Source organism: Plectropomus leopardus, chromosome 16 (assembly GCF_026936395.1).
Source record: "Plectropomus leopardus strain MGB_pleo_1.0 chromosome 16, ASM2693639v1, whole genome shotgun sequence".
Taxonomy (NCBI): domain Eukaryota; kingdom Metazoa; phylum Chordata; class Actinopteri; order Perciformes; family Serranidae; genus Plectropomus; species Plectropomus leopardus.
The window spans coordinates 17,838,572-17,851,401 of record NC_142191.1 but is presented as its reverse complement, the minus strand read 5'-3'; the positions used below and the strand labels follow the sequence as shown (position 1 = coordinate 17,851,401).

The 12,830-nt window shown below is 38.3% G+C and overlaps 1 protein-coding gene across 1 annotated transcript; it reads right to left on the bottom strand.

The window, feature by feature from the left end:
- Positions 1–531: 531 nt before the first annotated feature.
- On the bottom strand, positions 532–12,490 carry nfkbie (nuclear factor of kappa light polypeptide gene enhancer in B-cells inhibitor, epsilon). The gene is made up of 6 exons (XM_042503644.2): positions 11,771–12,490; positions 7,850–7,952; positions 5,059–5,269; positions 4,231–4,319; positions 2,624–2,872; positions 532–1,463 (listed from the first exon to the last, which is right to left on the bottom strand). The coding sequence occupies exons 1-6, from the start codon at positions 12,088–12,090 to the stop codon at positions 1,395–1,397; spliced, it is 1,041 nt and encodes a 346-aa protein (XP_042359578.1). The 5' UTR covers positions 12,091–12,490; the 3' UTR covers positions 532–1,394.
- Between the last annotated feature and the right edge of the window lie 340 nt (positions 12,491–12,830).

The following is a 12,830-nucleotide window of genomic DNA, read 5'->3' as shown; positions in this document are numbered from 1 at the left end:
ACAAGAAAAGTGATTTTTACAATAAAGGTAAAAAGTGCATTCAGATGCCTTCCACTAGCATTTAAACTTTGGAAATCTATGAAAATTGTTTTCAATTTTTTTAAAAAACATGGGAAAAAATGATGAGCAACTAGCCAAAAAATGCTCTGTAAACTGAAAAAAAAAATAGTAGAAATAAAATAGTAAAACGTGACAAGGAAATGATCTAAAAATTAGCTGGGGGGGGTATCAAATATGATTAAAACAATGAAGGAAAAATGTCCAAATCAAACTATAATTATGATTGTTTTAATATTATACTTAAAAAAGATTATTTTTTAAAACTTTCTTAAGGTCATTTTATTTGTCTTTTTTGGTTGTTTTACTTTCTTTCTTTTTTTTGTGCTTTTTTCACAGGATTTTCTTGTTACTTTTTACTAATTTTCTGCAAATGTTTGGGTCATTTTTTGTTAGGTTGCATGCCTTCCCATGTTTTTGAAAGAAACAGATTAAACACATCTCCAAAAGTCCCACAAAAGAGAACAATATGCATTGATTTTTTTCCCATTTTATTACAAAATAGACAAACTGCTTATGTTAACTAAACAGAGCAGTGTAATTACACACCAAAGTGGAACAGTGTCCTGCAGATTAAGGATAAGAGATAAATAGATAAAACAGCTTCACAACATGAAGCAGCAAAACTCAGAAATCCAAAAGATTATGCATTTTGTCTTATATATTACATTTTTTATGGGCTATCAGTTTTCTAACAAATAGAAGAGATTGAATTAACTTGTATTTATATGATTGCAGGTCTCTTTGGGAAACATTATAAGTTTTACATTCAGTAAATTGAATTTATTCTTTCTTTGATTGCATTCTTTAAAGTCTTTCTGTGGCTGCAATGAAAGGCCACATTTTTGGAAATACAAACATGTTACAATACAAATGCAATGACAGTGTTGATGAAGTTTGAGAAACTGTGGAAAAAAGCACTTTGAATGTTGAGTTTCTACTTGTTTTACTAGATTAATGTGATAAAGAGGTAGAATAATTTCTGGACATGTTGATAAAAGAATTTGGCACTGTCATTGAGGTGGCTTTAGATGCGACCCCTCCAGAGACATGCGGAAAGAAGCAGAATAATCGAACCAATGACTCCAAAACATCGATTTTTCATTATCAGTTGCAGAGTCACTCCCTTTGTCAGAGGGAGGTAATGTCTATACGGTGTGCATATTTGTCTAGATAATGGATAAATACAGTTTCAATCAGAATGTACTACAAATTAAGGCACTATTTAAAGAAAACTTCAGCTCACATACAGCTTTTTTTTTGTTTTTTGTTTTGTTTAAATGTTCCAGCCGCAATGAAGCTCCAGACAACTTCAATATTGTTGTTAAGCCTACGATTCAAAACTTCACACTGACTACCGACCTCCCGGAGATCTGGATGTCATCGAAAGGAAATAGAGCCAGAATCTGAAAAAAAAGCAAAAACAATACAGAAAGTTGAATTCTAGTGATGCCGTCTCTGATTGTCCAATGCTGTCCTCACTAGATGAAAGAAAAAGCAATAATCTGACACCCAGCATTCATGCAAGTATTTCAGTGAAAGTCATTGAAATACAGGTGACTTAAAAGTAAATGTAGTTTAACTGTTATCTCACAATACTTTGACATTATAAAGAGCCGAAACTTGAAGGATAAGGCCGGTGATTCTGTATTTCTTCTACAGCTTAAGGGAAGTTGGACTTAAGACTTTTTAGACTGTTTAATGCCACGTGAAGTAAAATTTAAGACCAATTTTACAATTACCAAAATTGAAGTATGTGGTATTCCGTTGCCTGGATTTCCATTTTGGTGAATTTGGAAAATCTTTTGCACAAAATACACACTGAGCCTCTTTTGAAGCCATGTAACAAAATCTAAATGATAAATTAAGGTTAAATGGCCATTTTTTATTGAATTTGAACGTCCCCAAGTTGTCTTGTCAACAGTTACAGATGACTAGTACACATCGACTCTTCTGCTTTGAGCATCTGAGCCAGAAATAAAATCCGAGCGTCTTTTCTTCTGCTGTCCTGCTATGAGTGACAATAATGCGAGAGCCACCTGGCAAATTTTAAATTAAAAAAAAATTCATACTACCAATTATATTAAGATGTTAAAATGCAAAAAAAAAAAAACAACTCATAAAATCATACTTACTAAGTTGTTTCCATTCTAAAACTTTTGAAAGATTGATTTTAGACATTTTAATACCATCGAAGACCTTATTTTTAGATTAATGAATTCAAAGACTTTTCAAGGATCTGGGAAAGCTGTTTTTGTTATCACAGAAAAAGACCAAAACCATGATTTAGTCCAACAAATTTCTTTAGATTTTCTAGCGCACCCAGCCCTGAATCCACTTCATCTTAATAAATCCATAAATCTTTAAAAATCATGATCAGTTACATTTTCTAATAAGGCTCAGTAGTTTCACAGCTGAACACTGAAGTTTGTTTTTTTTTTTTTAGCAAATTTTACCAATTGTTACCAATCCTGTAGCACAGAAGAATGAACTATAAATTATGCATATGGTGGTCTATCCCTGCAGTTTCCACTGATGTACCTATAGCTGTTAATTTGTCACTTACATCATCGTTGCCATCAGCCAGATCCAGCGCCGTTTCGTCCTCCATGTTTCGCAGCATTGTGTCTGCGCCAGACTGGCAGAGGAGGGTGGCGATAGCAGCGTCCTGTCTCCCCACTGCAAGATGCAGTGGCGTGCAACCATTAAACATGGCTGCATCCACGTTGGCTCCCCTGCTGAGCAGCAGCTTCACCGCCTGGATGTCATGCAGCTCAGCGGCGAGATGGAGAGCTGTTTTGCCGCTGGTTCCTTCCTGCGAGGGGCGTAGATGGAAAATAGTAATGAGTAATTCCAGATAAGCACAAAATGGGACAAAGAGTAGGTCATTTTAATTTGAATAATTCAGTTAGTAGGAGATTTTTCTGTTTTTAAGTATGCAGATATTTCTTTTAAATCTGCATCTGCAAGCTTGAAAGAAACCGTCACACTAATTTTTTAATAATAATGATAATAATTAATATAGTAAACTTGATGTGTGGCACGGTGGTAAGTTTGGCTGGTGATTTAAACTCAGAGGAATGTCTGGGGTAGTTTTGGGACTGACTGTCATGTTCCCTTCCATCAATAGAAAGTTAAGAGTGGCTGGCCAGCTCGGCCTAATCATATCTCAAATCTAATTACGTCTCCAGGAATCCTGCAGGAAGCCCTGAGCTCAGCTCATATCACTATCAGCGCTGCACAGGTGCAACAGATTTATAGACAAGAACACAACATAAGGCCAGCCACGGTAAACACAGTCTGAAAGGGATAAGTGTGAGTATAAATACTGGCACATTGCTGGATCATATGAGGGATACCGCAGGGAAACCTGACCCAGACACTAATTAAACAAACTAATGTTTTCATCCTCTACTTCACTTTTTATCTTCAAAACATATGTTGAGAGACGGTGGTTGATGTGTAGCTTAAATCTGATGAGTAGCAGGTCGGAGCTGGGGTCAGCTGGCTGCAGGTGGAGGGTTACTTGTTTGAAATTTGGGGCATTTTGAGGGTTATTCAAAGGGTAATTTCACATTGAATTACATAGAAACAGTAATATTTTCCTCTCTTTGCAGTGGAGTGACAGGTTCAGAGTGGATTCGCCCTTGAAGTAAAGCCTTGTTATTAATTCTGTGTTCACATGGAATCAGGTAGACTGCACATCCGATATCATTTTAGTGGACGAGAGCAGACTGCAAAAGTAGGTGTGGCCGGCGCAAAACGCCGGTTACTGTAACTGCAGACTGTAGACTGCAATGCTGCTAAAATATTTAAACTTTTTGCTGCCCTTTGCGACAGAATTTACAACTGGATGATGTGTAACTCCTTCACACAAGACAAAAACTCAGGTGATCTGGATAGGAAATTGCATAAGACAATGAACACAAAATAATTTCATTTTTAAATATTTTATTCCATTCTTTGTAAACAATATGGCATCACTATCGCAACATATTGTCATGCATGTTTCATTTTACCATCCTGCCATAATGTTGCTGTGTTTATGTTTTTTTTCTGTGCTGTTCAGAAAGTGTTGACGGTTAACCATTCGCCTGATTCCATGTGAACGCAGCATAAAAACTATAATAAATAATATGGAGCAGTAAAGTAAGGAGTCAATCTCAGACTAACCTGGATATTCAGGTCTGCTCCCTTTTTCACAAGGAGCTTCATTATCTGATGTTGCCTGTTCAGTGCAGCCAAGTGAAGACAGGCGAGACCTGCAAGTACACACCTTGTATGAAATGTGGAAAATGGGGCTCATTATGAGGTTAGAGATTTAAAATAATAATAAAAAAAACAAAGACTTTTTAAAATAAGCATCAGAAAAAACATTGCACCATTAATCCCTCATTGAATACTGACTATATTTTAATCCAATAGTTCAGGTTAAAGCATGTGTCTATTTATTTACTGATTTATTTATTTTTATTTGTCTTCATGTCTGTGCAGTTGTGAATTTTGTTTAAGTTATATATCATTTTGTCAGGAAAATATTGGATTTTTTTTCACTCAATTATGAGACCATGAAGACATACTGTGGCTCAACTACAAACTGCAAACCCTGCAAATCCATGCAACCCTTGCAACAATTGCTATTTCTGAACAAAACTGTGAGACCAGGAGATACAACCTCACATCCTCATTTCATTTTTTCCAAAACTGTTGAAGTTAAACTCTTCACATACATCAAAGGATGTTTTCTTCAATGCTATGTTGGTTGAGCAACAGCAACCGAGTTAATCATTTCCTTCAAAAAGCGGACACCATTAGTCTTAAATGCACCAACAGGCCATGTTACATTTGGACACACTAAACAATCTCAGTTGCACAATCCTGGAAGTTCAAATACAGCTGCCCACAGACAAATAATCACACAGATGATGCAGAAACATAAAAAATGACCTTAAATAACAGCAGTAAACTGTTGACTTATGAGGCCCTGCAGCAGTTCCTCACCTCTCCAGTTCTGCGTCTCGAGGACCGGCGCCAGCTTGCTGGGGGAAACCTCTCTGGTCATCTCGGTGGCGCACTCCGTCTGTCCGTGCTGACAGGCCACATGCAGCGCTGTGTTCCCCTCCTGGTCCTGCAGCTCCAGACTGGCCCCTTTCTCCACCAGGCCCTTCACCACATTTGTCAGGTTCAGGTAAGTGGCCAGGTGCAAAGGGCTCTGAGGATCACCAAAGCATCATAAGTCATTTATCGAGCAAAAATACAAAATATTTGCCATTATCTCTGTACATTGCACACATTCTTCATATACTTTTAACAGTGAACTTTTGCACTTTTTCGCACAATACTTTGCAGATTTCTTGTAATAAATGCACAGCTCCTTCATTTTTATTCTCTTATCTGGGCATACTTTTGTAGTATTTTTTTCATATCTGTAAATATAATTTTCTTCTATTCTGTATTTATATCATGATTTTTGCAATATTTGCTATTATTGATAATTTCATTTTCTCTGAAGATGTTTATGTTATGTTTAATGTACCATTAATACTTGAAAGCAAATACTTGAACAAGAAAACCTTTTTGACAATAAACCGGATTCTGATTTTAGCTCCTTATATGTGAGGATTCGCTATTTTCCTCTGATTTATAAGATTGTAAATCTAATATTTTTGGATTCTAGACAGCTCAGTTGGACAAAAACAATTTCACAATATTTTTCATTATTTTCTGACATTTTATCCACAGGGAGCTCAATTGAAAAACATCAGTTCATTCTTCTTTAATGACAACAACAGTTAGTTCAGTGATGCTATAGCCTGAAGCAAGTTGGATTTAAAACTTAAAAAAAAACAACTTTTAATGCCATTGGGCATGAAATTTAGGATCACTTAACAATAAACACAAGTGAAGAAAAAAAACTGAAGTCATTTTGTTAGGGTTATGGACAATTGTTGCCCAAACATAATTATAACATAAAATATGACTTTTTTTGTCTCATGGCAGAGACGAGGGTAAAACAGCACTGGGAAACATTTGGAGCTTGTTGGCGAGTTTTCTTGGTGATTTTGTGTTTCTCACATGTGGGATTCCACTGCTTTGATTCCCATCATGCTGAGTTTGAAAAACTTTTTGCATAAACTACACAGAGCCTTGTATGCATCGCCTCGTGGTTAAATTACCAATTTTCATTGAATATGCACTTCCCAATGTCGTCCAGGGTACAGTTACAGCTCAGCAGCAGACAGCGGATTTTCTGCTCTGAACATCCAAGCCAAAAACAAATTTTGAGCGTTTGTTCTGTTATCATGATCTGCGTGTCAATGTCATTGTGCGAGGCATTCAGTAAATGATTTTAATAAAAAAGACGTTACAGATTAATTTAAGATTTTAAAGTGCAGTGTCCCATGTCTTAGTATTTAAAGGCTTTTAAAAGATTGATTTACAACAGTTAATTTAGACTTTAATTTTATTTTATTTAGGCTTTAATTTAGATTAATGAATTCTGACCCTTTTCATACTTTTCAAGAATTCACAGGAACCCTACAGCCCTAATTAATACGTTTTTTTTTTCTTTTGTAGCCTTTGTCCTTCAACCCTACAACTTTGCTCCAGTCACTACATTTCCAAGAATGCCTCTCTAAAAACCCTGCAAGAACAGAGCTATTGCATTCAGCTGTTGGTTATACTGTATGTATTAAAAAAGAGACCAACAGAGAAATATTGCAGCTGAGAAATTGAGAGTTGCAAATCTATGATGGCTTTAAAAAATTAGCAGTAAGACTGAATTGCACCTTGCAACACAAAATAACAAAGCAAAATTGCATCATCATTGCCTGTTTTTTTTTCAAGCAGAATGCAAATGTCTGAGGGGGGATTTTCTTTAAAATGCATCAAGGGGTAAAGAAGAATTCTTGCTGGTAATGCCTCCAAATGTGAGGTCTTACAATGACTACTGAGAGGAAATTAGGCAACCAAAACGCCAACTGAGTCACTGCATGAAGTGCTGAGTCGTAACTTCAAATGTTTCCTTTTGACAGTTCAGTCAGTTTGTCTTCACTTTGGTTTCAGCACTAGCTGGTCTGACATCTCGAACGACTGGAACAATTCCTCCACCCACATCCACACAAGGATACACTCCACAGCTCCCTGTGGCTCGATTTCTGCAGGAGGTAGAGGAGGGGAGTTTCCATTCAAAGTCCCTCATGAGTGAACACAGGAACCACCCACAGTGACGTCCCTCAGAGAGGACGGACTGCCAATAAAGAGGAACAACAGCTCCCTGGAAGTGCTGAGATATAAATAATGCCACTGTTTCCACAATCAAGATACTGACTTTGAGGAAGTCACTTAGAATTAAAAAATTCCAGCAGAGGCTGCAGTGTGCTTGTGTCGTACAGGAATATTCAACGTGCTTTGTTTGGGGGCCACTTTTGCAAAATGACAGGAGGCCAGGGGCCAATCCTAGCAGCCCCATACATGTCTCTAAGATTTTAGGGCTTTTCTCTGATTTTAGTGGATTTCTAGGATTTTAGGACTTTTTTCAGCTTTTAGGACGTTTGTAGGATTTTCCGACATTTAGCAGATTGTAGGACATTTCTAGGATTTTGGACATTTCTCAGATTTAAGGATATTTCAAGGATTTAAGGAGTTTGTAGGCTTTTAGGACATCAGGGGCTTAGATAGGACCTCTGTGTGGGGTGTGGGGGATCCTCCACTCAGTGGAGTGGCCAGATCTGGCCCACTGGCCATATGTTGAATATCGCTGATGTAGTAGAAAGAGTCATGTTGTTCTTACCTGGTATAGATTATTTTGGATGTCCAGGACTTCTTTTGGGAAAAGCTGTATCAACTGTTGGGCGATTAACTCCTCTTCATGGATTATTGCTAAATGCAGGATTCTGCAGGAGTGGCAAAGAAAAATAAACATCTTTATCCATCATGCTTGCAAAAACTTGCAAACTTACTTTATCTCACATTGAGCAATCCACCCACAAAAGCAGTCGTACAGTAGCGGTGAAAAAAAAAGAAAAAGCATTTCAACAAGAGACAGAAAGAATTGCCTCACAATTTTCCTCGGTATTCATCTCAAGAGGCTACCTCGAAATGTAACACCTAGTGGGCTGAGTGGCAAGATTTAGTAGTCAGGGTATTGAGCAATTTGAGAAACTTTTAGAGCATGTTGTATAGCGAGATGTTAAAGTAAAGTGGCATGTTAAACCTGCCTATTAGTAGGTGCATCCTCATAGGTTTTAGTAAGAAAACAAAAACACACTAACCTCAAAACCTGCGTGGGAAGCTGTAGCAAACAAATGTGTGCAAAGAGCAGGAAATGGCACTGAGCATTAGTGCTTAATTTAGATTCAAGTAGAACAACACAAAGAGCCTCGTCTGTAAGATTTCAGCGGATTAAAATCAAAGTTTAGCTTCAGGTTGCTTCAAGGTTCTCAGATGCCAGAGCTTATGTATTGAGAGCTGAAATTGATTTCTAATCACATAACAGTTAGAGGATGTTATTTTATCAGTGGACTGTGAACGCATGTTACTGCAGTTACGTCCTTAAAGATCAGCAAAGACTTTAAATGTCACTAAACTTCAAGACAGACAGTGTGGGATCAAACGCCGCACAGTTTCTCACAGCACTGACATTTCATCCAGACAAACCAAGATTTCTCAAGTTTAATATTACACACATTCGTTTTATCAGTGCATTAAAAATACTTAAATCACTGTTGTGTTGTGATTTTTGTTATTATTTAGGGCTGCAGTCTAGAAAAGCCTAAAAGTGCTAACATATAGTTCACTTGATCGTCGCCAAAAGAATGATTAAGGAATAATAATAATGTATTGTCTGTATATAGTTGTAAATACAGTACAATGGATGACATATTACTTGCTGGTAGGTCAACAAACTTTACTAAAATTACCTTGCATAATTCTGTTTTAATTCTTCACATCTAGAACCATTTCTTTGGTTGTTTTATCTTTTAAAATCAAAGTGATCTTTCAAGATAAAGGTGATCCTATTTTTTTTTTTTTAAATGCAAAATTTGCGAGTAACTGTAACTTGTAATTTGTAACTGATTGGGAAACATCACTCTGACATAACAAAATATGTTCTAAAAAGGAGGAACTGGTCATTTGCATTCAATATATCTGAATTGTGCTTCTAAATATAACAGGGGCTGAACAAATTATTTTTTATTAGTTGATTTTAACCAGCAATACACCCATAAACTGAAAAGAGCTGAACTGAATAAAAGCATTGCATAAAAACATGCTTCACTGTGTCTGAGGCACTTGCTGGCCCAGTTACAGTACTTTTCTACACACAGACAGTCTCACTTCCTATAACAAATGCCGTCACACTACGTCACATATGTGCGTAACCTCGTCTTAACGGGGAAAGCGTGGTCGGTGTTCGTCATAGAAAACGAGAACCATTAAAGCTTTCCTTACATGACATTGCATGCCTCTTGGTGCGACTATTTCACATTGCAATGTTGATGCTAAAACCACATACTGCGCAGCCCAAAGTCGACGTTTATTAATTAAAGCTACCTTATGTAAGCACCGACCTTACAAAAAATAAATTTACCGGTATGCAACATTCAGTGGAAGTTTGTTTTCAGAACATTACTGTAACAAATAATTTCACTACAAACAACAAAATTCCATGACTTTTCCAAAACTTTCAATGATTTTTACTAATTATAGGACTTTTCCAGGCCTGGAAAATGAGATTGTAAAATTTCATGACTTTTCCAGGTTAACCATGACCGTGGGAACCCAAGAAATAACATGTCTCTGATAATTGGAAATTGATCCAACAATAAATTACCCCAATATTGGTTTTAAGTGCACTGATGATGTGTCACATGAGAAAGTGTCACGATAATGTCATCACGGACTGATTTAAATGTCTGCAGACTAACAGCTCTGCCCAACCAGCGAGTCAACCTTGTGAGCAAACCTCTTACTGTGAAAGGGACTTCCTGGTTTGAGTAAGCCGTGAATGAATAAGAACTGAAAAATCCCACGGGGGGGAAAAAAATAATGTTTGCATGATTCTCTCTCAGTCTAAGCAGCACAGTCTATGGCGTGTTTCAGGTGTTTTTTTTCCCCTCCCAGGTATCTATAGTTAGGGTGTGAGAATGAAACCATGTGGCCCTAAAGACCAGCAAGCGGAAATGAAAAGAGGTCAGAGACACAATAACACTTCTACAATACTGGAACTACATAAATGGCTGGATTACACACGAGAGGCTGCAGGAGTCATTAGAGGGCCCGCTTTCACGGTAAAACAGACTGATGACACAGCAACAAAAGATGAGTGGGTCACAAAAGACACACACGCTGATAAGGCTGCGCGTGGAGGCCGTCATATAGACATATAGATGTCTAATGTGGCAGCAGAAAAGAAAAAGAAAGAAAGACAGCAGCTGTTGAACTGTGGGATCCACCAATAAAAACTTGCACACACTGTCCCGTCCTGATCAACAAGTTTCTTGGATCAAAAGTCCTCCACACTGCTGATGCCTCACAGCATGTGCTTTGTCTGTGCTGCACGGGGAAGTCCAGGCCTATCTGTTTCACTTCTGTTTTCTCACTGAGAGACGCCTCACAGGAGTCTGTCCACATTCATGACAAGGACAAAGTTCTTTCTTTTTTAAAAAAGGGGCTGCAGCACCACACTGCTATGAAATCCCCTTCAAAACCAGTATCACAAGAACCGTGCCTCACATTCAGTGTCATTTTCATTAGCTTCATCTAGGGGTGTTAAAGTTCATCATCTTCACTGACTGCCTGAACCACCAACTGCAGAAAATAAACGAGCGATTCATTTGAGAATCATTTAGGGTCATTTCTCAAGCAAAAGAAATGCCAAATATTTATCTATAGCTTCTTAAATGTGATGATTTGCTGTAGCTCTCATTTCAATGTTGGGAGGACTCATGAAATGGGGACTTTGGGAGTCCACTGCCAGAAAAATGTAAGCACCAAACACTTAATTTCCTGCATTCAAGAGATTTTTCATGCACCATAATTTGCCTTTTTTGCATCAATGTATGGTGTAAATGTGTTAAATTTTGTCAAAATAAAAGTCCTGTGCTATCATGTTTTTGTTGAGAGGATGGGCAAATGCACATTTGCTAAATGTTGAGGGGGATTTGTCTCCTGCAACTCCCTGAAATCTACACCTATGTATATTATTGAAAAAGTTTGGACTTTTGGTAGGTCAAAGCCGACCTTTTTTAGAGATAAAACTACTATGGCTCTGAGAGTCAAAACATCACAACATTTTAGAAAACACTTTAACACTTCAGAAAACACTACACTACTTTCATGTGTGGTGTTTTCTGAAATGTTGTAGTGTTTTCTGAAATGTTGAAATGTTTCCTGAAATGTTGTAATTTTATGACCCTCAGGGGCACTACAATAAACAGATTAATTGATGGTTAACATGAATATTTGCTGCTGCTCTGATCACCAGAGCTACTGAAGATGGAAGAAAGCAACATTTTTCCAGAGACCCAATAAACATTACTGTTGGAAAAAGTTGGTTAAAACTCAAATTAGAGAAACACAAGATGCAAGGCACCATGTTTAAACCCAGCACTATGCAACAGTTGGGCCTTTCAACAGAAACTCAGGAAAGCTCAGAAGACATCTGCTTTTAAATAATAAACGGATAATGAATAATAATAAATAAACATACGTGTCTCCATCTTCAGTGATAGTAGTGAGCAAGTTCTCCTCCTGTTCAGAGAGTTCAGAGCTCGGTGCCTGCTCCTCCTTGGTGCTGGAGAGGGTGCAGCCGTCCACTATCTCCGACAGACTCTCCACCGTGATGGACGAGGAGCCGTACGCTGAGTCCAGGCGCTCCTCTACGGCGGAGAGCTTGTCCCTCGGCCCGCTGAAGTCGATGCTCGGCTCCCGGGGCTCCTCCGACTTCAGCATGGAGCGGTACGAGTCAATGCCTGAGTCTATGCGGTTATCCTCCTGCAAGTCATCTTTCCTACAGTCGTCGCTCGCCATGGTGGTTGCTGGGTTTCCCCTTTCCCTCCTTCCCCGAGGATTTGACGGCTACTCGCGGTTGTCGCCGCTCGGTGCTCGGTGATGAGACTCCGAGGATAGCCTGCTGACACCTGAGGAAACCACCGCTCCTTTGTGAAACCAGAGGAATGAGTCGCTTCGTTTCATGCCACTAACTAATAATACATAACCTCACTTCACTTTTAATCGATTATGTATTACTTTAAAAGTTTAAACTACTGTGCGATCATTCCGAACTTCGTGAAAATTGGTTAAAACCCAGCGAAAAGAGGCGAAACGGCCGCCCGTCGTCTAGATATCCGGTAACAGCATGAGCTCCAGGCGGAGAGCATATGAGCAATGAAAGGCGATAAGCTGACATGTGAAAGGCGAAGCTGTTTTTGTCACGCGGGGGAATCCCCAATGCGCGTGAGCGAACGCACACACCCATATACATACACACGCGCGCGCGCTTACACAAACTTCAGATGGAGGAGCGTCAACGTCCAACAGGCAGAGGGAAGCGGAAACGGGGCTTTTTTCCAAAATAAAACTATTAAAAATAATCTCTTAATTAAAGATCCACTGTGCAGGATCAGAAATGTAATGTAATATATTAAATATGAGTTTTTCAGTGAAAATAAGAATTGTTGTGTTTTTTAGCTATTTATATTAGGGGTTGGCCAATATTGGATTTTCAGGGCCCATACCAATACTGATTATTAATGGCCTAGTTATGAGGT

Bases quoted from the DNA above. Each gene is read 5' to 3' on its own strand.
- nfkbie (XM_042503644.2), bottom strand. From the start codon at position 12,090: ATGGCGAGCGACGACTGTAGGAAAGATGACTTGCAGGAGGATAACCGC. The intron at 4,320-5,058 runs GTGAGGAACTGC...GTGTACTTGCAG, and splicing joins CGAGACGCAGAACTGGAGAG to GTCTCGCCTGTCTTCACTTG. The intron at 1,464-2,623 runs GTAAGTGACAAA...CTTTTTTTTCAG, and splicing joins TGGCTGATGGCAACGATGAT to ATTCTGGCTCTATTTCCTTT.